Here is a 26,593-nt window from a genome sequence, read left to right on the forward strand (position 1 = left end):
GTAAACACATGGATATGTTTGTGCACCAATCGTCTCTCTGATTCATAGTCCACAGGGCTGCCTGTAATGTTATGGATGAATGCCCCAGCCTTTGATGTTGGCCCTGGTTTCTTAAGAGCATGTGAAAATCCCAACAGAGTGAAGCCAGGTCACATGACCCATAACGAAAGCAGCCTAAAAGAGCAGACAGTGTGTCTATTTCGTTATCATGTTTAGCCTAGATGTGTTTAGCCATGTCCCAAAATAAATGATCAATCCTCACATGCAAATAAAAAGGGGGCCCAAGGTATCAAATTATTTTCTTTACATCTCTGCCAATGGTCCCTTAGCTCTCCTCTCCTGTGCTCTCTACATTATAATGCCTGCTGCTTGTTTCTAGAGGTGAGGTGTGAGAGGCAGATGCACAAACACTAGCTCTCTTGTGAGGACAGGTAATGAAGGAATAAAGGCAGAGGGGGATGTGGAGCGAGAGGGGTAATTGCCCTCTAACGGGGAAACCACTAGCATCCACGAGTCAAGACATCTTTACACGAGCAGTCAATTACTCTGGTGTTCTTTTCTGGTCGTTTCTCTCTATTGGGTGGTAGTGTACTCAAATATATTGCAAAAACTACAAAATAAATTACAGCTGTATTCTCTTCTTACAGTGACATCCAGATATCATATAGCTAAAAGGCACATGACCTAATACATTGGTACACCGGGTAACCTTCAAATGATAAAATACAGAAAGAACCTAGTTTTCCTGTTGTTTCCCAACCAGTGACCACCTGCTACCAACCTTTAATAGTATTGTAGAGGTCACTCAGCTCTATTTTAGAAACATATGACAGGACATTTTCCTGAAGGCTGAGACCTGCTACAAACACTGTTCTAATCAAACCCTCCAAAATATCATATACTGTTCTGAAGAGGGAGAAGTGAGTTCGAGACCTATGGTAACATGACAGTAATGGAATAACATTCAATCGGCACAATATCCACAGATTGATTGTTTTATTTCAGGATTAACAGAGAAGTAATACAAACTATGGATAAATTAACTCTATTAATGTACCTACAGTAATTCAAGTACAGTGCATATGGATTGTAGCGTATATAATTTCAAACACACATTGTTTGCACAACCCCAAGTCTGACAGATATTCACACCTTTAGACAGCTGCAAAAGGATAGCTTCAGTTTATAAAATTAGTGTTTTTACATTTAAACATTTAGGAATTTCATTTAGTTATAAAAAAATGTATCATATATGATACATGAAAAACATTTGAGAGTAAGTAAAATAACTTATTAAAATCAGTCAGCATTTTAAGTGGTGTCTTCCTAGTAATGGCATACAGTATGTTTAAATGAAGGCACATCAAGGATTAAAAAGGGAAAGGGGGACACCTAGTCAGTTGTACAACTGAATGCATTCAACTGAAATGTGTCTTTCGCATTTAACCCAACCCCTCTGAATCAGAGAGGTGCAGGGGGGCTGTTTAATAGACAACCACGTCGTTGGCGCCCAGTGGAAACAAGTAATGAAAGTAGAAAAGGGTAAGTGAATGAAAACAAGTTCATCACTACATCAACCTTTTAAAAGATAACATTTTAAAGAATGAAAAAGGGCAATTCTCATCAATAAAAATAACAATAAAAAAACAATCATACAATGACTGTTTTACCTAGACTTTTATGAACAAAATATACTGCTCAAAAAAATAAAGGGAACACTTAAACAACACAATGTAACTCCAAGTCAATCACACTTCTGTGAAATCAAACTGTCCACTTAGGAAGCAACAGTGATTGACAATAAATTTCACATGCTGTTGTGCAAATGGAATAGACAACAGGTGGAAATTATAGGCAATAAGCAAGACACCCCCAATAAAGGAGTGGTTTTGCAAGTGGAGACCACAGACCACTTCTCAGTTCCTATGCTTCCTGGCTGATGTTTGGGTCACTTTTGAATGCTGGCGGTGCTTTCACTCTAGTGGTAGCATGAGACGGAGTCTACAACCCACACAAGTGGCTCAGGTAGTGCAGCTCATCCAGGATGGCACATCAATGCGAGCTGTGGCTAGAAGGTTTGCTGTGTCTGTCAGCGTAGTGTCCAGAGCATGGAGGCGCTACCAGGAGACAGGCCAGTACATCAGGAGACGTGGAAGAGGCCGTACGAGGGCAACAACCCAGCAGCAGGACCGCTACCTCCGCCTTTGTGCAAGGAGGAGCAGGAGAAGCACTGCCAGAGCCCTGCAAAATGACCTCCAGCAGGCCACAAATGTGCGTGTCTGCTCAAACGGTCAGAAACAGACTCCATGAGGGTGGTATGAGGGCTCGACGTCCACAGGTGGGGGTTGTGCTTACAGCCCAACACCGTGCAGGACATTTGGCATTTGCCAGAGAACACCAAGATTGCCAAATTCGCCACTGGCGCCCTGTGCTCTTCAAAGATGAAAGCAGGTTCACACTGAGCACGTGACAGACGTGACAGAGTCTGGAGACGCCGTGGAGAACGTTCTTCTGCCTGCAACATCCTCCAGCATGACCGGTTTGGCGGTGGGTCAGTCATGGTGTGGGGTGGCATTTCTTTGGGGGGCTGCACAGTCAGCAGTTCCTGCAAGAGGAAGGCATTGATGCTATGGACTGGCCCGCCCGTTCCCCAGACCTGAATCCAATTGAGCACATCTGGGACATCATGTCTCGCTCCATCCACCAACGCCACGTTGCACCACAGACTGTCCAGGAGTTGGCGGATGCTTTAGTCTAGGTCTTGGAGGAGATCCCTCAGGAGACCATCCGCCACCTCATCAGGAGCATGCCCAGGCGTTGTAGGGAGTTCATACAGGCACGTGGAGGCCACACACACTACTGAGCCTCATTTTGACTTGTTTTAAGGACATTACATCAAAGTTGGATCAGCCTTTAGTGTGGTTTTCCACTTTAAATTTGAGTGTGACTCCAAATCCAGACCTCCATCGGTCGATAAATTGCATTTCCATTGATTATTTTTGTGTGATTTTGTTGTCAGCACATTCAACTATGTAAAGAAAAAAGTATTTAATAAGATTATTTATTTCATTCAGATCTAGGATGTGTTGTTTAAGTGTTCCCTTTATTTTTTTGAGCAGTGTATATACAGTACCAGTCAAAAGTTGACACCAACTCATTCAAGGGTTTTTCTTTATTTTTTACTATTTTCTACATTGTAGAATAATAGTGAAGACATCCAAACTATGAAAGAACACATATGGAATCATGTAGTAACCCCAAAACAAGTTTTAGATTCTTCAAAGTAGCCACCCTTTGCCTGGATGACAGCTTTGCACACTCTTAGCATTCTCTCAACCAGCTTCACCTGGAATGCTTTTCCAACAACCTTGAAGGAGTTCCCACATATGCTGAGCACTTGTTGCCTGCTTTTCCTTGACTCTGTGGTCCTTCCTCATCCCAAACCATCTGAATTGGGCTTAGGTCAGGTGATTGTGGATGCCTGGTTATCTGATGCAGCACTCCATCACTCTCCTTCTTGGTCAATTAGCCCTCACACAGCCTGGAGGTAGTCCCACTAAGCGCAAACCAGATGTGATGGCGTATCGCTGCAGAATGCTGTGGTAGCCATGCTGGTTAAGTGTGCCTTGAATTCTAAATAAATCACTATATTGTCACCAGCAAAGCACCCCCACACCATCACCCCTCCTCCATGCTTCACGGTGAGAACCACACATGTAGAGATCATCCGTTCACCTACTCTACATCTCACAAAGACACGGCAGTTCGAAACAAATATCTCAAATTTGGACTCATCAGACCAAAGGACAGATTTCCACCGGTCTAATATCCATTGCTCATGTTTCTTGGCCCAAGCGAGTCTCTTCTTATTGGTGTCCTTTAGTCGTGGTTTCTTTGCAGCAACTTGACCATGAAGGCCTGATTCACACAGTCTCATCTGAACAGCTGATGTTGAGAGGTGTTTGTTACTTGAACTCTGTGAAGCATTTATTTGGGCTGCAATCTGAGGTGCCGTTAACTCTAATTAACTTATCCCCTGCAGCAGAAGTAATTCTGGGTCTTCCTTTCCTGATAGCCAGTTTCATAATAGCGCTTGATGCTTTTTGCGACTGCACTTGAAGAAACTTTAAAAGTTCTTGACATTTTCCGGATTGACTGACCTGTCTTATAGTAATGATGGACTGTCGTTTCTCTTTGCTTATTTGAGCTGTTCTTGCCATAATATGGACTTGGTCTTTAACCAAATAGGACTATCTTCTGTATACCACCCCTACCTTGTCACAACACAACTGATTGGCTCAAATGCATTAAGGAAAGAAATTCCACAAATTAACTTTTAACAAGGCACACCTGTTAATTGAAATGCATTCCAGGTGACTACCACATGAAGCTGGTTGAGAGAATGCTAAGACCGCGCAAAGCTGTCATCAAGGCAAAGGGTGGCTACTTTGAAGAATCTCAAATATATTTTGATTTGTTGAACACTTATTTGGTTACTGCATGATTCCATATGTGTTATTTCATAGTTTTGATGTCTTCACTATTATTCTACAATGTAGAAAACAGTAAAAAACTAAGAAAAACCCTGGATTGCGTAGGTGTGTCCTAACTTTTGACTGGTACTGTATATTTAGTGTAGTTGCAGACAAATAAAAAATGACACATACAATTTATAGTTATTATTATGGCACATACAATATTTGGTACAATCTATTGCTAAATTGTTGTTTCATAATATAAATGCTTAATGTCTTGGATTGGTTCGTAGTGCTCTTGGCATAATTAAAATGCTTCCCTTGAAGCATGCAATTGTGAAAATTGCAATTGAATGTTTACCAGTAAAATGAGTGCCCACAACACCACATATTCAGTCCATATTTCTGTATCTGGTGAAGAGATTATACAGCACCCTCAGCATGGACTTGAGGTCACAGTTCAAAATATCTGGGAAATAAGAACATATGAATAAACACATACAGACAGCAGTCACTAAAAACATATTTTCGAATAGAAATCGAGGAGGATATGGCATAAAGGAAGTGTTTTGACCCTGAGAAAAGCATTCCGATTCAGAAATGACAAATCGTACTGCCAATGAAAAAGTACACTGAACATGAATGTGTGTTTCAACATGTAGTCATAGACACACTACTACATAATTCTAAGGACAAATTAAAAAACCCATTAATTACACACAGAACCCAAAAAGAAAACCTATTCACAAAGGGGCTTGGTGTGTGGTGCTTCTACTTCAACATAGTGTGACATTTGAGATTGACTGAATGGATTGGTAGAGTGAAAGAGCATAAAGACAAACTTCTTCCAGACTTGGTTGTATGTGAGAATACTGCTTTCAGGGCTTAGTGCCTGACAGAATTCTCATAAACAAATCATTTATTTAGAGACAGATACACTGACACATTGAATTATCAGGAGTTATATGTATTGCTCCATATGGCTTTGCACTAAATGTTCAGCCTCAGAATATATATAGAAAAAAAAAACATAATAATTGTCCATAGCAACTATATAATGACATCCTAAAAGAGAACTCCTACCTTCAGGCCTGGGTCTCTCCAGACCTCAATGACAGCAACATTACAAAACAGAAGAGCCCTGCAAAGGTAGGCTACAGTATGAGGAAACAGCTCTACAACGAACACACAATGCATACAATTCACACAAGTCATCACAGTTCCCCAGCCACATGTTCCTCGGTGTGGAAACATCAGCTCAATAAACCCATAACCCCTTTTCAGCTGAAAAAACCCCACTCATTCTGCACCAGCTAAAACATTAGATTAGAGGAAGGGGGAGGTGTTTCAGTCAGAATGTGGTTGTTGTTTGGTTGAGTTGGTTCATGTAAAAGTGTGGTACTGAGTGTCAGTGCAGCGCCTGGTAATTCTAAGAACAGATCAGCTAGGGGTTGAAGGAGATTTAGGAAATATGGAGGGCAATTAGTAGCCAAAGCTTGAGAGAGTGAGAGCAAGAGAGGGAGAGAAAGATCTCGAGACAGTGCTAGAGAGAGAGTGAGTGGGAGAGAGAGAGCAGGAGAGAGAAAGAGAGAGAGGGCGGTGTAGAAATCAAGCAAGATCAACCATTGGAGGATTCCTTCAGGCGCATAGAGGGCACTCCTTTATAGCGCCTGTCCCTGAAAGGACCCCTTGTCCCTGCTCCCCTCCCTCTCTCTGCATTAGTGCTAATCTCTTGGCCACTTATTGATTTCCTATGCAGGAGCAGATTACAGATGCTGCCTGCGGGTGGGTGCCCACTCTGCTTGGCACAGCACAGCCTGCAGGAGAGGACCCAAGCTCAGGTTTGACAGGGCGTCCCTTTAAAAAGCCTGCTAAGAATAGCTGTCAAGAGGCTTTGGGTTGCACATTGTCTGTCGGACAGTAAGGAATAATCTACATGATAAATACTAATATCAGCAAATCATTTTGAAGGATTATAACTCTTGAATTTAACAATGGTGCAAATGATTGAATTATGTTTTATTCCAATGGATTTTTCAACAATTAGGGCCATAAAATCATCATTTGCTGGAAATGTATGAAACTAGTGTGTTCACTGTAATTAAAGTGCACCACACATAGAACATATACAATTTAGCAAAATGGAGAGTAAATGTGAACATACCTTTTGGTCAAAGTTCTCAGGTGTCAGGAAGAAATTGTAGAGCGGAACAAAGTCGCCCTCCAGCAGTCCCAACAGCAGAACCAGGTAAACACCGTCAGCAAACTACAGATGAAAAAAACTAAAACATGGTTATTCTTATCAATATACAAGTTGAGGTATGATTCTCGTTAGATAATTCTAGTTCATATACTGTACCTGTGTGTCCAGTTCAGCCACCTCCAGATTGAGCTTGTTCAAGTGTTTGTTCACAAAGGTGATGAGAGTCTGTGGAAACAGCAGCCATTTACAGTGAGATCCTGAAGTATTCGGACTGTGACACATTTGTTGTTGTTTTGGCTCTGTTCTCCAGCACTTCGGATTTGAAAATGGTACAAGACTGCGATCTTAAATTGCAGACTGTCAGCTTTAAATTGAGGGTATTTTCAATTGGGAAATTAGAGCACTTTTTGGCCATAGTCCCCCAATTATAGAGAACCAAAAGTATTTGGACAAATTCAGTTATATATGTATTAAAGGCCCAGTGCAGTCACAAATGTGATTTTCCTTTGTTGTATATATATTTCCAGCCTAGGAGGTTGGAATAATACTGTGAAATTTGGAAAAGTATGATAATGCCTATTTAGTGTAAGAGCTGTTTGAAAAGACAGACATTTCAGCCTGTTTTGTTGGGATGGAGATTTGGTCTTCCATGGTGACATCACCATGCGGTAAATTAGTTAATAGACCAATAAGAGAGTTCCAAACCTCTCTGCCTATAACAGAACATTTTCAATTCCCCCCTCCCCACTCAGACCACTTGCAGACAGTCCAAGCAAAATTATTGCTTGAGAAACTGCTCTTTGCTAAGAAGCTATTTTTATTTATTTTTGACTATTTTAATTGAAAACAATCACAGTAAGGAACTTAAATGTTATCCAGAAATTATTTGATATTGAGATTTAAAAAAAAGCGGCTGCATTGGACATTTAAATTATTCAAACAGTTTGTATTTGTTCCTATATTCCTAATGTGTGACTCTACAAACTTTTTGGATGCATTTGCAGTTTGTTTTGGTTGTGTTTCAGATTATTTTGTGCCCAATAGAAATGAATGGTAAATCATGTATTGTCATTTGAGTTGTTTACCATTAATTTATTTTGGACACTAAATAATCTAAAACTCAATCAAAACAAACTGAAAATGCATTAAAACAAGTTTGTAGTCACAAGTTAGGAATATGGGACCAAATACAACACTTTTGACTACTTTAATACACACAAAACTGTAAGTGAATTTGTCCAAATACTTTTGGTTCCCTAAATGGGGGGACTATGTACAAAATGTGCTGTAATTTCATAACTGTTCATCAGATATGGATGAAAATACCCTACAATCAAAGCTGACCGAATGCGCTTTAACCTCATTAATTGTATCATGTGGAGTAGAGCCAAAACAATAGCAACAGTACAATAAAACACTGCTGCAGTATTAACAATTAACACACAGTACCTATTTCATCCACATTGAGCTTGTCTGGAGCATGGTCAAACAGGGTGTGAAAACCATCTCGCTCTTAATGGACAGAGAGAACAGTCATACCGTTACTCAAAGAAACGATGCAAAAAATGTCACGGTAGTCAATGACAAGTACTGAAAACTGTGCCTTGAAGACCAAAAATGTCCATTTGCGACTCATGAGAAAATGCATCAGTAGAGAATAAACAGTGAATACGTACCATGTCTCCCAGACAAAGCCCTGAGGGAAACGAGAAGAAAACAAGTTCTAAACCTACATTTGGTCTGCAAGGACAGGTCACAAAGAACTGAATTCCATTTATATAACAGCATACTTCTATTCTACAAGTCCTATTGATACGTTTATGTCAAGCAGATAAACAGGATTGTTGGTGGTGAATACAGTAATGTTGATGGAGTACATAATAGGTTAACTTCGGTGAACATTTAACAAAATGGATGTCTCCATTGTGGTATTGTCAGAGCCAGGCATGTTGGGTCAAGGGGCTGCTGCAACATCCCAACAGCTATCACACAAAGGAGGCTAACAAGGGATGGCTTGGACAAACACACACACACACACACACACACACACACACACACACACACACACACACACACACACACAGCTCCTTCTCTTCATGGTGTAATCTCTAATGACAGTGGCAGCGCTGGGCAGCAGTCCAGGTCGTATGATAACAACCCTGTGACCATGACTATAATATGAGCGCACTGCCCGCCCACTTATCTCCCCAGCTGCTCTGGGCCTGCTGGACCGCTCCAACCTCAGCTGGGGCTGTGCTACACTGGCAAGGAACCACACATCCCTGTCCATACAATGGTCTACTGTGTTCATAGATGCTGGCGAAACAATTGTGCTTGAACACCTATAATAGAATGCAGTTATTTTAGAATATAGCCTTTCATAAAGGCTGCAGGAGGGATTGCATTTGAGAGTGGAAAATGTATAAGAACTAAATATTGGAAATAAGATGGCATTGTGTTTTTGGGAGGGGCAATGATATTATGTGGTGTACTAAGGTAAACCTCTCTATTTCTGACATAACAGACTGAGTGAGGAGTGCGAGTTCTATCAATGAGAAAAGAGGCAAGCTGAGAGCTGACATACCCTGTGTTGCCTGTGATCTCCTCCTGGATCTGGCGGGACTGAAGAATTCCCTCCCTTTTCTGAGAAAAAAGACAGACAAAATGCCAAATGAAACAGGAGAATCTGCCTTGCATTAAAGGGGCCTATAATTGTATCTAAAGAGTGGGAGTGTTACATTATTATTCATCACATTTATAAGCATGTATAGCAAAGTTATTTTCACATGTAACTAATATGCATAAGACTTCAGATACTTAGGCTATTTCAAATATCATCCATGTGTACTATATTTCAAGCCAAATAAGATGTACAGTACCTGAACCACCACTACTTGGATGGACACGTGGTCAGGAAGTCTGATTGGTGCTCTGAAGTGTTGAGACAGCGCCACCAACAGGTGAAGAATGGCCCCTATACTCTTAGCATGTACAGCTGGACAAGAGAGACAGAAAGGGGGATTTGCTTAAGCTTTGAATGGTTGAAAGAACAATCAATAAAGTAAACAAGGCTTTGATTTCTCCCTACTAAAATGCTAAATTAAAGGAGAGCTATCTAAAAGCCCTCTGATATCTGTTTGATCCTTTCAGGCTAAGTGGATCAGAACAGAGGAGTGTGTTACATCCCCCTTAAGTGTTTTTCCCCAGCTTAAAAGAATAGGTTGAAAGCAGGGAACAATTGCATTGATTCAGTTAGCACTTGGGTGACAAAAGTCTGCGGTAAATTTGATCAAAGACTCCTCCATCATGTCATACAATTGTTTCTCTTTTTGATGTAGTTATTTCATGCATTCATACTTCTTTCAAAACAAAACTCTTACCTTGAAGAATGTGTACAGTACCTTCAGAAAATATTCATACCCCTTGACTTACTCCACATTTTGTTGCGTTACAGCCTGAACTCTAAATGGATGAACATTTCTTTTTCTCCCTCACCCATCTACAGCTAGCCTAGCGGTTTAGCGCATTGGACCAGTGACCGAAAGGTGACCGAAATCCCAGATCCAGCAAGTTGTAAAAATCTGTCATTCTGCCCTTGAGCAAGGCAGTTAACCCCCAACAACAACTGCTCCCCCATGACGTCGTTTAAGGCAGCCCCTCACCTCTCTGATTCAGAGGGGTTTGGTTAAATGTGCAAGACACATTTCAGTTGAATGCATTCAGTATCTATCCCCTTTCCCGACACACAATACCTTGGACCGCCGAGTGCTGAAGCGCGTAGCACTGGCCCGGGTATCCAGGAAGGATATTGAACTAATCCCATCAGTAGAGGATGCCTGGTTGTTCTTTAAAAGTGCTTTCCTCACCATCTTAAATAAGCATGCCCCATTCAAAAGTAAACAACAGATATAGCCCTTAGTTCACTCCAGACTTGACTGCCCTTGACCAGCAGAAAAACATCCTGTGCCGTACTGCATTAGCATCAAATAGCCCCCGCGATATGCAACTTTTCAGGGAAGTCAGGAACTAATATACACAGTCAGTTAGGAAAGCTAAGGCTAGCTTTTTCAAGCAGAAATTTGCATCCTGTAGCACTAATTCCAAAAGTTTTTTTGGACACTAAAGTCCATGGAGAATAAGAGTACCTCCTCCCAGCTGCCCACTGCACTGAGGCTAGGAAACACTGTCACCACTGACAAATATACTATAATCGAGAATTTCAATAAGCATTTTTCTACGGCTGGCCATGCTTTCGACCTGGCTACCCCTACCCCGGTCAACAGCTCTGCACCCCCCGCAGCAACTTGCTCAAGCCCCCCCGCTTCTCCTTCACCCAAATCCAGATAGCTGATGTTCTGAAAGAGTTGCAAAATCTGGATCCCTACAAATCAGCTGGGCTAGACAATCTGGACCCTTTCTTTCTAAAATGATCCGCTGAAATTGTTCCAACCCCTATTACTAGGCTTTTCAACCTCTCTTTCATATCGTCTGAGATCCCTAAAGATTGGAAAGCTGCCGCGGTCATCCCACTCTTCAAAGGGGGAGACACTCGAAACCAAAACTGTTACAGACCTATATCCATCCTGCCCTGCCTGCCTTTCTAAAGTCTTTGAAAGCCAAGTTAACAAACAGATTACCGACCATTTCAAATCTCACCGTACCTGCTCCACTATGCAATCTGGTTTCAGAGCTGGTCATGGGTGCACCTCAGCCATGATCAAGTTCCAAAACGATATCACTGCCATCCGTATTCGTCGACCTGGCCAAGGCTTTCGACTCTGTCAATCACTGCATTCTTATCGGCAGACTCAACAACCTTGGTTTCTCAAAGACTGCCTCGCCTGGTTCACCAACTGCTTCTCAGACAGAGTTCATTCAGTGTGTCAAATCGGAGGGCCTGTTGTCCGGACCTCTGGAAGTCTCTATGGGGGTGCCACAGTGTTCAATTCTCGGCCTACTCTTTTCTATGTATATATCAATGATATCGCTCTTGCGGCTGGTGATTCTCTGATTCACCTCTACGCAGACGACACCATTCTGTATACTACATCTGGCCCTTCCTTGGACACTGTGTTAACAAACCTCCAAACGAGCTTCAGTGCCATACAACTCTCCTTCCATGGCCTCCAACTGCTCTTAAATGCTAGTAAAAGGTGCTGCCCGCCCGCCTAGCATCACTACTCTGGACTAGAGGTCGACCAATTGTGATTTTTCAACGCCGATACCGATTATTGAAGGACCAAAAAAAAGCCAATATCAATTAATCGGCCGATTTTTTTATTTATTTATTTGTAATAATGACAATTACAACAATACTGAATGAACACTTATTTTAACTTAATATAATACATAAATACTATCAATTTAGCCTCAAAAAAATAATGAAACATGTTCAATTTGGTTTAAATAATGCAAAAACAAAGTGTTGGAGAAGAAAGTAAAAGTGCAATATGTGCCATGTAAAAAAGCTAACGTTTAAGTTCCTTGCTCAGAACATGAGAACATATGAAAGCTGGTGGTTCCTTTTAACATGAGTCTTCAATATTCCCAGGTAAGAAGTTTTAGGTTGTAGTTATTATAGGAATTATAGGACTATTTCTCTCTATACGATTTGTATTTCATATACCTTTGACTATTGGATGTTCTTATAGGCACTTTAGTATTACAAGTGTAACAGTATAGCTTCCATCCCTCTCCTCACTCCTACCTGGGCTCGAACCAGGAACACATCGACAACAGCCACCCTCGAAGCAGCGTAACCCATGTAGAGCAAGGGGAACAACCACTCCCAAGTCTCAGAGCGAGTGACGTTTGAAACGCTATTAGCGCGCACCTGACTAACTAGCTAGCCATTTCACATCGGTTACACCAGCCTAATCTCGGGGGTTGATAGGCTTGAAGTCAAACAGCGCAATGCTTGAAGAATTGCGAAGAGCTGCTGGCAAACGCACGAAGGTGCTGTTTGAATGAATGCTTACGAGCCTGCTGCTGCCTACCATTGCTCAGTCAGACTGCTCTATCAAATATCAAATCATAGACTTAATTATAATAACACACAGAAATACGAGCCTTAGGTCATTAATATGGTCGAATCCGGAAACTATCATTTCGAAAACAAAACGTTTATTATTTCAGTGAAATACAGAACCGTTGTGTATTTTATCTAACGGGTGGCATCCCTAAGTCTAAATATTCCTGTTACATTGCACAACTTTCAATGTTATGTCATAATTATGTACAATTCTGACAAATTAATTACGGCCTTTGTTAGGAATAAATGGACTTCACAGTTCGCAATGAGCCAGGCGGCCCAAACTGCTGTATATACCCTAACTGCTTGCACGGAACGCAAGAGAAGTGACACAACTCCCCTAGTTATAAGAAATTCATGTCAGCAGGCAATATTAACTAAATATGCAGGTTTAAAAATATATACTTGTGTATTGATTTTAAAGAAAGGCATTGATGTTTATGGTTAGGTACATTGGTGCAATGACAGTGCTTTTTTCGCAAATGCGCTTGTTAATTCATCACCCGTTTGTCGAAGTAGGCTGTGATTCGATGAGAAATTAACAGGCACCGCATCGATTATATGCAACGCAAGACACGTTAGATAAACTAGTAATATCATCAACCATGTGTAGTTAACTAGTGATTATGTTAAGATTGATAGTTTTTTATGAGATAAGTTTAATGCTAGCTAGCAACTTACCTTGGCTTCTTGCTGCCCTCACGTAACAGGTAGTCAGCCTGCCACGCAGGCTCCTCGTGGAGTGCAATGTAAGGCAGGTGGTTAGAGCGTTGGACTAGTAACCGGAAGGTTGCAAAAACGAATCCCCGAGGTGACAAGGTAAAAATCTGTTGTTCTGCCCCTGAACAAGGCAGTTAACCCCAGTTCCTAGGCCGTCATTGAAAATAAGAAAGTGTTCTTAACTGACTTGCCTAGTTAAATAAAGGTGAAATAAATAAAAAACTACACGGGAGGATCTTGTCAATGATCTCAAGGCAGCTGGGACCATAGTCACCAAGAAAACAATTGGTAACATACTACGCCGTGAAGGACTGAAATCCTGCAGCGCCTGCAAGGTCCCCCTGCTCAAGAAAGCACATATACATGCCCGTCTGAAGTTTGCCAATGAACATCTGAATGATTGAGAGGACAACTGGGTGAAAGTGTTGTGGTCAGATGAGACCAAATTGGAGCTCTTGGGCATCAACTCGCCATGTTTGGAGGAGGAGGAATGCTGCCTATGACCCCAAGAGCACCATCCCCACCGTCAAACATGGAGGTGGAAACATTATGCTTTGGGGGGGGGGGGGTGTAAATAAATAACAATATGGGTATGAGGCAGTTGGGTGTGCTATTTACAGATGGGCTGTACAAGCTGCTCTGGGCTGTACAAGCTGTACAAGCTGCTCTGAGAGCTGATGCTTAAAGTTAGTGAGGGAGATATAAGTCTCCAACTTCAGTGATTTTTGCAATTCGTTCCAGTCATTGGCAGCAGAGAACTGGAAGGAAAGGCGGCCAAAGGAGGAATTGCCTTTGGGGGTGACCAGTGAAATATACCTGCTGGAGCGCGTGCTACGGGTGGGTGCTGCTATGATGACCAGTGAGCTGACATAGGGCGGGTTTACCTAGCAAAGACTTATAGATGACCTGGAGCCAGTGGGTTTGGTGACAAATATGAAGCAAGGGCCAGCCAATGAGAGCATACAGGTCGTAGTGGTGGGTAGTATATGGGGCTTTGGTGACAATACAGATGGCACTGTGATAGACTGCATCCAATTTGCTCAGTAGAGTGTTGGAGGCTATTTTGTAAATAACATCTCCGAAGTCAAGGATCGGTAGGATAGTCAGTTTTACAAGGGTATGTTTGTCAGCATGAGCGAAGGATTCTTTGTTGAGAAATAGGAAGCTGATTCTAGATTTAATTTTGGATTGAAGATGCTTAATGTGAGTCTGGAAGGAGAGTTTACAGTCTAACCAGACACCTAGATATTTGTAGTTGTCCACATATTCTAAGTCAGAACCATCCAGAGTAGTGATGCTAGACAGGCAGGCAGGTGCGGGCAGTGATCGGTTGAAGAGCATGCATTTAGTTTTACTTGCATTTAAGAGCAGTTGGAGGCCACGGAAGGAGAGTTGTATGGCATTGAAGCTCGCCTGGAGGTTTGTTAACACAGTGTCCAAAGAAGGGCCAGAAGTACACAGAATGGTGTCGTCTGCGTAGAGGTGGATCAGAGAATCACCAGCAGCAAGAGCGACATCATTGATGTATACAGAGAAAAGAGTCGTCCCAAGAATTGAACCCTGTGGCACCCCCATAGAGACTTCCAGAGGTCTGGACAACAGGCCCTCCGATTTGACACACTGAACTCTGAGAAGTAGTTGGTGAACCAGGCGAGGCAGTCATTTGAGAAACCAAGGCTGTTGAGTCTGCCGATAAGAATGCGGTGATTGACAGAGTCGAAAGCCTTGGCAAGATCGATGAATACGGCTGCACAGTACTGTCTTTTATCGATGGCGGTTATGATATCGTTTAGGACCTTGAGTGTTGCTGAGGTGCACCCATGACCAGCTCGGAAACCAGATTGCATAGCGGAGAAGGTACAGTGGGATTCAAAATGGTCAGTGATCTGTTTGTTAACTTGTCTTTCAAAGACCTCGGAAAGGCAGGGCAGGATAGATATTGGTCTGTAACAGTTTTGGTCTAGAGTGTCTCCCCCTTTGAAGAGGGGGATGACCGCGGCAGCTTTCCAATCTTTGGGGATCTCAGACGATACAAAAGAGAGATTGAACAGGGTAGTAATAGGGCTTGCAACAATTGCGGCGGATCATTTTAGAAAGAGAGGGTCCAGATTGTCTAGCCCAGCTGATTTGTAGGGGTCCAGATTTTGCAGCTCTTTCAGAACATCAGCTATCTGGATTTGGGTGAAGGAGAAATGGGGGAGGCTTGGGAAAGTTGCTGTGGGGGGTGCAGGGCTGTTGACCGGGGTAGGGGTAGCCAGGTGGAAACCATGGCCAGCCGTAGAAAAATGCTTATTGAAATTCTCGATTATAGTAGATTTGTCAGTGGTGACAGTGTTTCCTAGCCTCAGTGCAGTGGGCAGCTGGGAGGAGGTGCTCTTATTTTCCATGGACTTTACAGTGTCCCAAAAACTTTTTGGAGTTTGTGCTACAGGATGAACATTTGTTTGAAAAAGCTAGCCTTTGCTTTCCTAACTGCCTATAATCGCCGTCAAAGGTGCTTAGGGGTGTAAAGACTTATGTACATTTGATATTTCATTGTCAATAAAGTTGCAAACATTTCTAAAAACATGTTTTCACTGTCATTATGGGGTATTGTGTGTAGATGGGTGAGAGAAATATATTTAATACATTTTAAATTCAGGCTGTAAGACAACAAAATATGGAATAAGTCAAGGGGTATGAATACTTTCTGAAGGCACTGTATATTTCCTTGATTACTTCACTCCTCTCATTTTCTCATACAAACATGTTGCTAAAACAATTCCTAAGTGCTATTACCATCTTCTGGTTAAAAAGCTTTCAGAAAATAGGCAATAGGCAAAACTAAAGCGCTTCACTGAAATGTACAGACAGACATTCCTCTTCATTAGAGGGAAAACTCAATCGGAAGCAGAGAACTCAATGACCAGAGAAACAAGTATGAACTCTTTACTCGCTGAACATCGATCCAGTATCCCTGCAAATTGTAAATATGGTACTGGAACTGACCCTGTATATAGTATGCTTATTTACTGTATCGTGTTCTTCTTATTTGTATATCTTGTGTGTTTTTGTTCTACCTTGTTAATCTTAGTATTACATAGTTCTTGATTACTGCATTGTTGGGGTTAGGGAGAGGCATTTCACTGTAGTTGTCTATGTGATATTAAAACTTGAAAAATCACCCATGTGTTCTAGGGCTGTTATGATAACAGTATTGCGATACTCCTTAGTATCGTGGCAAAGAAACAAAACACGAAGCGGATGCAACTTCTTTTGGAAAACACCCATAATGTTGGAAACAAACATAATTATGTTGTCATCCAGAGTCACATTTATTTATTTTCCAAAATATAGCACACAATATTGTACATACAGCAGGTTTTTAAAGGACCAAAGAATTTGGTCTGCTTCGTGTTTTAATTTTTGCCTTGGAAAAAAAATTAAAATACTGTTATTGTCACAGCCCTATTAAAATCCTTTCATAAGATAGAGACGTCAAGGCAAAGCTAAAGTGCTTCACTAAAATATACAGACAGACATTCCTCTTCAGTAGAGAGAAAGCAAAGGGAAGCAGAGAAAACTCAATTACCAGTAAGCAAAGTATGGACTCTTAACTAGCTGAACATCACCCACGTACCCACGTAGTCTATCTGTTGGACCACTTAGTCTGTCTCTCCAGGGCTGCATTCATTAGAAACAAACAGAGGAAAACGGACTGAAACATGGAGGGACTAGCTGAACCTCCCACTCCTCTTTCTATTCTGGTTAGGGCCAGTTTGCGCTATTCTGTGAAGGGAGTAGTACACAGTATGTACAGTGGGGCAAAAAAGTATTTAGTCAGCCACCTATTGTGCAAGTTCTCCCACTTAAAAAGATGAGGGGCCTGTAATTTTCATCATAGGTACACTTCAACTATGACAGACAAAATGAGGAAAAAAAATCCAGAAAATCACATTGTAGGATTTTTAATGAATTTATTTGCAAATTATGGTGGAAAATAAGTATTTGGTCAATAACAAAAGTTTCTCAATACTTTGTTATATACCCTTTGTTGGCAATGACACAGGTCAAACGTTTTCTGTAAGTCTTCACAAGGTTTTCACACACTGTTGCTGGTATTTTGGCCCATTCCTCCATGCAGATCTCCTCTAGAGCAGTGATGTTTTGGGGCTGTCGCTGGGCAACAAGGACTTTCAACTCCCTCCAAAGATTTTCTATGGGGTTGAGATCTGGAGACTGGCTAGGCCACTCCAGGACCTTGAAATGCTTCTTACGAAGCCACTCCTTCGTTGCCCGGGCGGTGTGTTTGGGATCATTGTCATGCTGAAAGACCCAGCCACGTTTCATCTTCAATGCCCTTGCTGATGGAAGGAGGTTTTCACTCAAAATCTCACGATACATGGCCCCATTCATTCTTTCCTTTACACGGATCAGTCGTCCTGGTCCCTTTGCAGAAAAACAGCCCCAAAGCATGATGTTTCCACCCCCATGCTTCACAGTAGGTATGGTGTTCTTTGGATGCAACTCAGCATTCTTTGTCCTCCAAACACGACGAGTTGAGTTTTTACCAAAAAGTTTTATTTTGGTTTCATCTGACCATATGACATTCTCCCAATCCTCTTCTGGATCATCCAAATGCTCTCTAGCAAACTTCAGACGGGCCTGGACATGTACTGGCTTAAACAGGGGGACACGTCTGGCACTGCAGGATTTGAGTCCCTGGCGGCGTAGTGTGTTACTGATGGTAGGCTTTGTTACTTTGGTCCCAGCTCTCTGCAGGTCATTCACTAGGTCCCCCCGTGTGGTTCTGGGATTTTTGCTCACCGTTCTTGTGATCATTTTGACCCCACGGGGTGAGATCTTGCGTGGAACCCCAGATCGAGGGAGATTATCAGTGGTCTTGTATGTCTTCCATTTCCTAATAATTGCTCCCACAGTTGATTTCTTCAAACCAAGCTGCTTACCTATTGCAGATTCAATCTTCCCAGCCTGGTGCAGGTCTACAATTTTGTTTCTGGTGTCCTTTGACAGCTCTTTGGTCTTGGCCATAGTGGAGTTTGGAGTGTGACTGTTTGAGGTTGTGGACAGGTGTCTTTTATACTGATAACAAGTTCAAACAGGTGCCATTAATACAGGTAACGAGTGGAGGACAGAGGAGCCTCTTAAAGAAGAAGTTACAGGTCTGTGAGAGCCAGAAATCTTGCTTGTTTGTAGTTGACCAAATACTTATTTTCCACCATAATTTGCAAATAAATTCATAAAAAATCCTACAATGTGAATTTCTGGATTTTTTTTCTTCTCATTTTGTCTGTCATAGTTGATGTGTACCTATGATGAAAATTACAGGCCTCTCTCATCTTTTTAAGGCTGAGAACTTGCACAATTGGTGGCTGACTAAATACTTTTTTGCCCCACTGTATGAGATCTTCAGTTTTTGGCAATATCTCACATAGAATAGCCTTCATTTCTCGAAACAATATAGACTAACGAGTTTCAGAAGAAAGTTGTTTGTTTCTGGGCATTTTGAGCCTGTAATCAAACCCACTAATGCTGATGCTCCAGATACACAACCAGTCTAAAGGCGGCCAGTTTTATTGCTAAAACGGACCATTTTTTTTGCTTTTCTTTCAAAAACAAGGACATTTCTAAACTTTTGAACGGTAGTGTATATCTCGACACAATCCTGTCTCGGAGATCTACAGACAATTCCTTCGACCTCATGACTTGGTTTTTGCTCTGACATGCACTGTCAACTGTGGGACCTTATATAGACAGGTGTGTGCCTTTCCAAATCATGTCCAATCAATTGAATTTACCACAGGTGGACTCCAATCAAGTTGTAGAAACATCTCAAGGATGATCAATGGAAACAGGACGCACCTGAACTCAATTTCGAGTCTCATAGCAAAGGGTCTGAATACTTGAAGGCATCTGTTTTTTATTTCTTATACATTTGCAAAGAAATTTAAAAAAAAAAGTTTTCGCTTCATCATTATAGGGTATTATGTGTAGATTGATGAGGAACATTTGAGATTTTATCCATTTTAGAATAAGGCTGTAACGTAAAAAAAAGAAGAAAAAAAAGTAAATGGGTCTGAATACTTTCCGAATGCACTGTATAACAGCCTCCACTCTTCTGGGAAGTCTTTCCACTAGATATTGGAACATTACTGCTTTGACTTGCTTCCATTCAGCCCCAAGAGCATTAGTGAGGTCGGCTACTGATGTTGGGCAATTCGGCCTGGCTCGCAGTCGGCATTCCAATTCATCCCAAGGGTGTTCGATGGGGTTGAGGTCAGGGCTCTGTGCAGGCCAGTCAAACTCTTCCACACCGAACTCAACAAACCATTTCTGTTTTTACCTGGCTTTGTGCATGGGGCCACTGGCATGCTGAAACAGGAAAGGGCCTTCCCCAAACTGTTGCTACAAATTCGGAAGGTGGAGGAGTGCAAGGTCTCTAACATCCACCAGCTCTGTGATGTCGTCATGGAGGAGTGGAAGAGGACTCCAGTGGCAACCTGTGAAGCTCTGGTGCCCAAGAGGGTTAAGGCAGTGCTGGAAAATGATGGTGGCCACACAAAATATTGACACTTTGGGCCCAATTTGGATATTTTCACTTAGGGGTGTACTCACTTTTGTTGCCAGCGGTTTAGACATTAATGGCTGTGTGTTGAGTTATTTTGAGGGGACAGCAAATTTACACTGTTATACAAGCTGTACACTCACTACGTTACATTGTAGCAAAGTGTCATTTCTTCAGTGTTGTCACATGAAAAGATATACTCAAATATTTACAAAAATGTGAGGGGTGTACTCACTTTTGTGAGATACTGTATATCTCCCTCACTAACTTTAAGCATTAGCTGTCAGAGCAGCTTACCGATCACTGTACCTGTACACAGCCCATCTGTAAATAGTGACATGGGGCTGTGTATTATCATGCTGAAACATGAGGTGATAGCGGGTGAATGGCACGACAATGGGCTTCAGGATCTCATCACAGTATCTCAGTGTATTGAAATTGCCATTGATAAAATGCAATTGTGTTTGATGTCCGTAGCTTATGCCTGCCCATACCCCCAGAATGAGGCACTCTGTTCACAACGTTGAACAGCAAACCGGAGGTCCTGGGCTGGCGTGGTTACACGTGGTCTGTGGTTGTGAGGCCGGTTGGACACACTGCCAAATTCTAAAACAAATGTTGTTGGAGGCGGCTTATGGTAAAGTTATGAACATTCAATTCTCTGTCAACAACTCTGGTGGACATTTCTGCAGTTAGCATGCCAATTGCACACTCCCTCAAAACTTGAGACATGTGGCATTGTGCTGTGACAAAATGTGCCAAAATTTTAAGTGCCCATTTTTTCTCCCCAGCACAAGGTGCACCGGTGTAATCATGCTGTTTAATCAGCTTCTTGATATGCCACACCTGTCAGGTGGATGGATTATCTTGGCAAAGGAGAAATGCTCACTAACAGGGATGTAAACAAATTTGTGCATACAATTTCAGAGAAATAAGCTTTTTGTGCGTATGGAACATTTCTGGGATCAACACTTTACATGCGGGGTGGCAGGTAGCCTAGAGGTTAGAGCATTGGGCCAGTCTTCACTGATTTGGGCCAGTCTTCACTGATTGGGCCAGCCCTCACTGATTTCTGAAAGGTTGCTGGATCGAATCCCCAAGCTGACATCTGTCGTTCTGCCCCTGATCAAGGCAGTTATCCCACTGTTCCCTGGTAGGCCATCATTGTAAATAAGAATTTGTTATTAACTGACTTGCCTAGTTAAATAAAAATATATTTCTGTTCAGTGTAGTTCTCAGCCTTTACTTACAGTCCACGTTCCATTTGATGCTCCTGGCGGAGATCTTGATGGAGTCGTTGATCCTCTCCAGAACCGTCTGTAGCTTCTGCTTCTGGGCGATCTCCGACTGGGTCACCTCAGCCACGTTCAGCTTCTCCCCCTCCAGCTTCTCTGAGACACGCATATAAAGACAACAGCATTCATTTGGTCAGTGGTCTTCTTTAGCATAAATAAAGACATTCCTGTCAAAGAGAGAAAGGCCAGATGGAGAAGGCGATTGGTAGTAGGGTGGAATTAGTGTTCCTTTAAGTTTGATGGAGAACCAATAGGGGATTTGAATTGTTCCTCATCAAAGAGTTTCTGCAGAACCTGCCCGTCGTATAGATCCTCAGCCAGGTCCTTCACGATGATCCTCTCTCCTACCAACACATCATTGATCCAGTCGATCAGCACCTTCTGGAGTTCCTGTAGTTTGCTGTCGTTCTTGGAGTTGGGGTCAACAATGGTGCGAAACTCATTCTCCTCTGCAGAAACAGAAAGAACGGTTGGGTTTAGCCAGTTTTAAGACCTTTCATAATTTATGACCAGGGCTCTCAGATTGGGATATATGCTGTACTTACCTAACACGGTGTCCTCTGGGTCCAGTTCATATTGGGTGGGGCTCAGGGGCAGGTTGATGGCGTTCATCCCTTCCTCCTGGAGCTCAGACACTGTAGGGAGGGAGAGATGGGAGAGTTCAGAGAGAGACCATACTACATCATTTACATTTTAGTCATTTAGCAGACGCTCTTATCCAGAGTGACTTACAGTAGTGAATGCATACATTTCATACCTTTTTGTCTCCGTACTGGTCCCCCGTGGGAATCGAACCCACAACCCTGGCGTTGCAAACACCATGCTCGACCAATTGAGCCACACATCATGTCACTCACAATGCATCCTCTCAACACTCCACCTTTCAGTGCAATAGCTATAAATTCACATAGCAAAGAGGCGGCACAAACAGTAAGCCACTTACAACTTGTGATGATTCTACGAATTAGGCTTTATACAATTTAGATGACTACTACTACATGTTTCTTTTTGCACTATTTTTAATGTCAGTGAGAATTCTGCAAGTATGAGCAATCCACCGGAAATAAGCGTAAAGGTCAGGGGGAAAATGAGAGGATGTTGTTAAGGCGGGGCACACGTGGGTTCCCAACTACTGGGATAAGGATCAAAATTGGCACCATCCTCTCTGAAGTGCTTCCAAACAGCACATGATAGCACTGCAATAGTGTTCCCACACCACTAATACACTAGCTAACTACTCCCACAGCCATTTGGTCCAAATAGCCTAGCATTAACAAAGGAGTAGAATTGGGTTTTGCTTGCTTTATCATGTCTAATATGGTATGTTATTGAGGAGTAGTGGTTCTTTCTGTAAGTGGTTTCCCTCACTGATTTCTGTCTTTCCTCAAGGAATATGGACTTTCCCCTCACCTACACATGGGAAAAACACAGCAATTTCATCTACTACTTAGTGGCCCTCCTCCGTCCACATATAGTCCTTCTCCCAATGCTATATCTCACAACACAGAGATGTTCTAAAGGGGATGACTCTTACTGTTCTTAAATCAATATTAAAAAAATCCTTAGCTCACTGCACCACCTCAGCTTTCAGTGTCACTGTTCCTAAATATACTTATCCGATCTGACACGGTTCTCAGTTAATCAAGACAATGTAATTTCCCCATCTGTTAGTTAGTCTCACATATCCCCGACCTTGGAGCAACGTAAGCCTATAGGCATTCAAAGATTGCGGAAGTAAGCCGTCTGGCTCGAGAGATCTGTTAGTAGTCTATTTGTCCCGCAGGTGTGATGTTCAGATGTACCGATCCTGTACAGGTGTTGTTACACGTGGACTGCCACTGCGAGGACGATCAGCTGTCCGTCCTGTAGGCTGTCTTAGGCGTCTCACAGTACGGACATTGCAATTTTTTGCCCTGGCCACATCTGCAGTCCTCATGCCTCCTTGCAGTCCTCATGCCTCCTAACTTGGCAATATCTGTATGAACCTTGTATAGGCTACTTGCTCAGCCCGCAAATGAAAGATAAAATCAACTGCTATTGAAATTATACACGCATCATTAACTTTTCTGTCAGATCTTGACCCGGGCCAGTACGTTTTTCCATTTGGGTCAGTAGCTTTCAGTTTGCACTGGCAAGTTTACCTAAATGTCAAGCCTCGCTGTGTGCGGTGCGCATAGGGCCTATATGTGTAACACTTTGTGTAGCCATTAGCAGTGCTAATGATAGCCTAACTGTTTTTTGGTAGATGGAAAGGCAATTAAAAGGTAACTACAAAGTAGCCTATCATGATTATTTGAACCAATCCTGTGGCCATTTATTTTGAAATCTCCATCACAAGTGCGCTACACACAACGCCGCTGGCCAAACACAAAACTGGAGTAAATCAGTCCTTCACCCAACTTTGTGGTATCATTTTGGTATCAAGCATCGTTTTTTTTTTTTTTTTAATTGCAGAAAACATGGAAATTTGAAATCTGCAATAAATACATTTTGCACTTTATTTTAATATTATATTTTCTTTGCTGTTACAGTAAATCTATCCAAATCAATGTAACACAAGAGCATGCTAATGTAAAAGATAGCTAGTCATTATTATCCTGGTTCTGTATGGAATGCAGGCACATTATGGGACACAGGCCAGGTCATTATTAATAATAATACAAAAAGAGGCCTACAAGCCACAATGTCTCACACTTTGTTTGATGGTCACAAGCCATTAAACAAAGCCAAGCTGCTTGAATTGTTGCGCCGGGAGTGGCATAAAGTCACCCAAAATCAAATGTGAAAGACTGGTGGAGAGCATGCCAAGACGCATGAAAGCTGTGATTGAAAAACAGGGTTATTCTACCAAATATTGATTTCTGAAATCTTCTTAAGTTAAAACATTGGTATTGTGTTGTTTAAAAATGAATATGAACTTATTTTCTTTGCATTAGTCGAGGTCTGACAACACTGCATCTTTTCTGTTATTTTAACCAGTTGTCATTTTCCTGAAAATAAAATGGTCTAAATGACTAAATGTTTATTTGGAATTTGGAAGAAATGTTGTCAGTAGTTTATAGAATAAAACAAAAATGTTAATTTTACCCAAACACATACCTATAAATAGTTAAACCAGAGAAACTGATAATTTTGCAGTGGTCTCTTAATTTTTTCTAGAGCTGTATATACACTACCGGTCAAAAGTTTTAGAACACCTACTCATCGAAGGGTTTTTCTTTATTTTTACTATTTTCACATTGTAGAATAATATTGAAGACAACAAAACTATGAAATAACACATTTGGAATCATGTAGCAACCCCAAAAAAATTGTTAAACAAATATATTTTATATTTGAGACTCTTCAAATAGCCACAATCTTCCTTGATGACAGCTTTGCACACTCTTGGCATTCTCTCAACCAGCTTCATGAGGGAGTCACCTGGAAGGCCATCCCATCTGGTTTGCGCTTAGTGGGACTAGCATTTGTTTTTCAACAGGACAATGACCCAACACACTTCTAGGCTGTGTAAGGGCTATTTGACCAAGGAGAGTGATGGAGTGGTGCATCTGATGACCTGGCCTTCACAGTCACCCGACCTCAACCCAATTGAGATGGTTTGGGATGAGTGGGACCACAGAGTGAAGGAAAAGCAGCCAACAAGTGCTCAGCATATGTGGGAACACCTTCAAGACTGTTGGAAAAGCATTCTTCATGAAGCTGGTTAATTGAAATGCATTCCAGGTGACTCCCTCATGAAGCTGGTTGATAGAATACCAAGAGTGTGCAAAGCTGGCATCAAGGCAAAGGGTGGCTACTTTGAAGAAACTGAAATATAAAATACACTTTGATTTGTTTAAAAAAAAAGTTGGTTACTATATGATTTCATGTGTGTTATTCATAGTTTTGATGTCTTCACTATTATTCTACAATGTAGAAAGTAGTAAAAAATACATTAAAACCCTTGAATGAGTAGGTGTGTCCAAACTTTTGAGTGGTACTGTATTAAAAAACAATTGTGCGACCAAATCATGTGCTGGTGCTACCAATGGAGAAAAAAAGTTGGTGGTGGAAAAACTTAAGTGTAGAACCCTGCCCTAACCCAGCGAACTTTTGCCACAACAAATTGCAATTTGTAACATGTCATACGAATTGTAATTCATAACATACGAAATGGATGATGGACATCCACAAATTAATACATACCATACGTAACATATCATACTATTTTGAGCATCCCAGATATAGGTTTACTATGTTACATCTACCCCTAAATCCAGGTTGCAGCAGTAGTGTTCCCTATATGCCAATCGTAGCCTGCATCTATAGTAAATAACCCTACTGTAGTAAGTACTCTAGTAACTCTACTAGGCACTGCACTGTATTCATCCCCAGGCTGCCCTACTGGTCAAGAAAGTTTAAATAGAATACATTATTTGAGTGTAATAACTAGTTTACAGACAGGCAGTATTATGCATGTATCCTAGATAGGCCTCGAGGCTACTCCATTCTGATATCTTAAATGAATGTGCAGCGGGGAAAGCATGCAGGCGAATTCGTTATGGCTTTACCAGTAATAAATTGACAAAATCAGACGGAGTATACAATAGATTAGGTTGTGACTTCATTGCACAATGCATTTTCTGTAATAATTTGCCCCGCTCAGATTGAAAAATTGCTGTAGCTAGAGTTGAAATGGGCTACACTGTCGCTCCATAAAATACACGTTTTCTTCCTGTCCTTTTCTGTTGACAAACAACTGCTCGCAAATTAAGTTTAGACATGTTTTTTGACAGTATTGTTTTGATCTGAACTTTACCTTCTTTTGCTTTCTTTCTTCTTACTAAAGTTCCTCCAAATTTTCCCAGGAACGAGTCATCTTTTTTTCTGGAAGAGGGAGATTTCGGAGTAGTCGGCGATTTGGGAGAGGACGGCGAAGAAGCCATGATCACATTTAACCAAAACTCAAAGGTACAATCAAAAAGTAAAGTTACACGTTTAGTAGATCTCTGAATTAAATTGATATGTCACGTTCTGTTCGAATCAACGTTCACTATAACGGAAACGGAATTCCAAACATTCGTCCATCCCTCGAATCCTTTCCTTGTTCCCATATGTAGTTTCCTCCCCTAACTTGGGCTCCCGAGTGGCGCAGCGGTTTAAGGCACTGCATCTCATTGCTAGAGGCGTCACTACAGACACCCTGGTTCGAATCCAGGCTGTATCACAACCGGCCGTGATTGGGAGTCCCATAGGGCGGCGAACAATTGGCCCAACGTCGTCCGGGTTTGGCCGGTGTAGGCGTAATTTGAAATAAGAATT

At 41.8% G+C, this 26,593-nt stretch overlaps 1 protein-coding gene across 1 annotated transcript; it reads right to left on the bottom strand.

Moving 5' to 3' along the window:
- Positions 1-981: 981 nt before the first annotated feature.
- Positions 982-26,546, bottom strand: LOC106561461 (alpha-parvin). Its single transcript, XM_045688371.2, has 10 exons — positions 26,091-26,546; positions 21,835-21,924; positions 21,538-21,738; positions 21,245-21,385; positions 9,558-9,673; positions 9,263-9,321; positions 8,355-8,374; positions 8,128-8,190; positions 6,835-6,903; positions 982-6,741 (listed from the first exon to the last, which is right to left on the bottom strand). The coding sequence occupies exons 1-9, from the start codon at positions 26,215-26,217 to the stop codon at positions 6,848-6,850; spliced, it is 873 nt and encodes a 290-aa protein (XP_045544327.1). The 5' UTR covers positions 26,218-26,546; the 3' UTR covers positions 982-6,741; positions 6,835-6,847.
- Between the last annotated feature and the right edge of the window lie 47 nt (positions 26,547-26,593).

This window comes from Salmo salar, chromosome 10, assembly GCF_965601325.2.
Source record: "Salmo salar chromosome 10, fSalSal1, whole genome shotgun sequence".
In the NCBI taxonomy this organism is placed as follows: Eukaryota; Metazoa; Chordata; class Actinopteri; order Salmoniformes; family Salmonidae; genus Salmo; species Salmo salar.

Excerpts from the sequence above, each read along its gene's own strand:
- LOC106561461 (XM_045688371.2), bottom strand. The coding sequence starts at position 26,217 with ATGGCTTCTTCGCCGTCCTCTCCCAAATCGCCGACTACTCCGAAATCT. Across the intron at positions 21,739-21,834 it reads CCCAGAGGACACCGTGTTAG|AGGAGAATGAGTTTCGCACC; the intron begins GTAAGTACAGCA and ends CTGTTTCTGCAG. Across the intron at positions 9,322-9,557 it reads TCCAAGTAGTGGTGGTTCAG|AAAAGGGAGGGAATTCTTCA; the intron begins GTACTGTACATC and ends CTTTTTTCTCAG.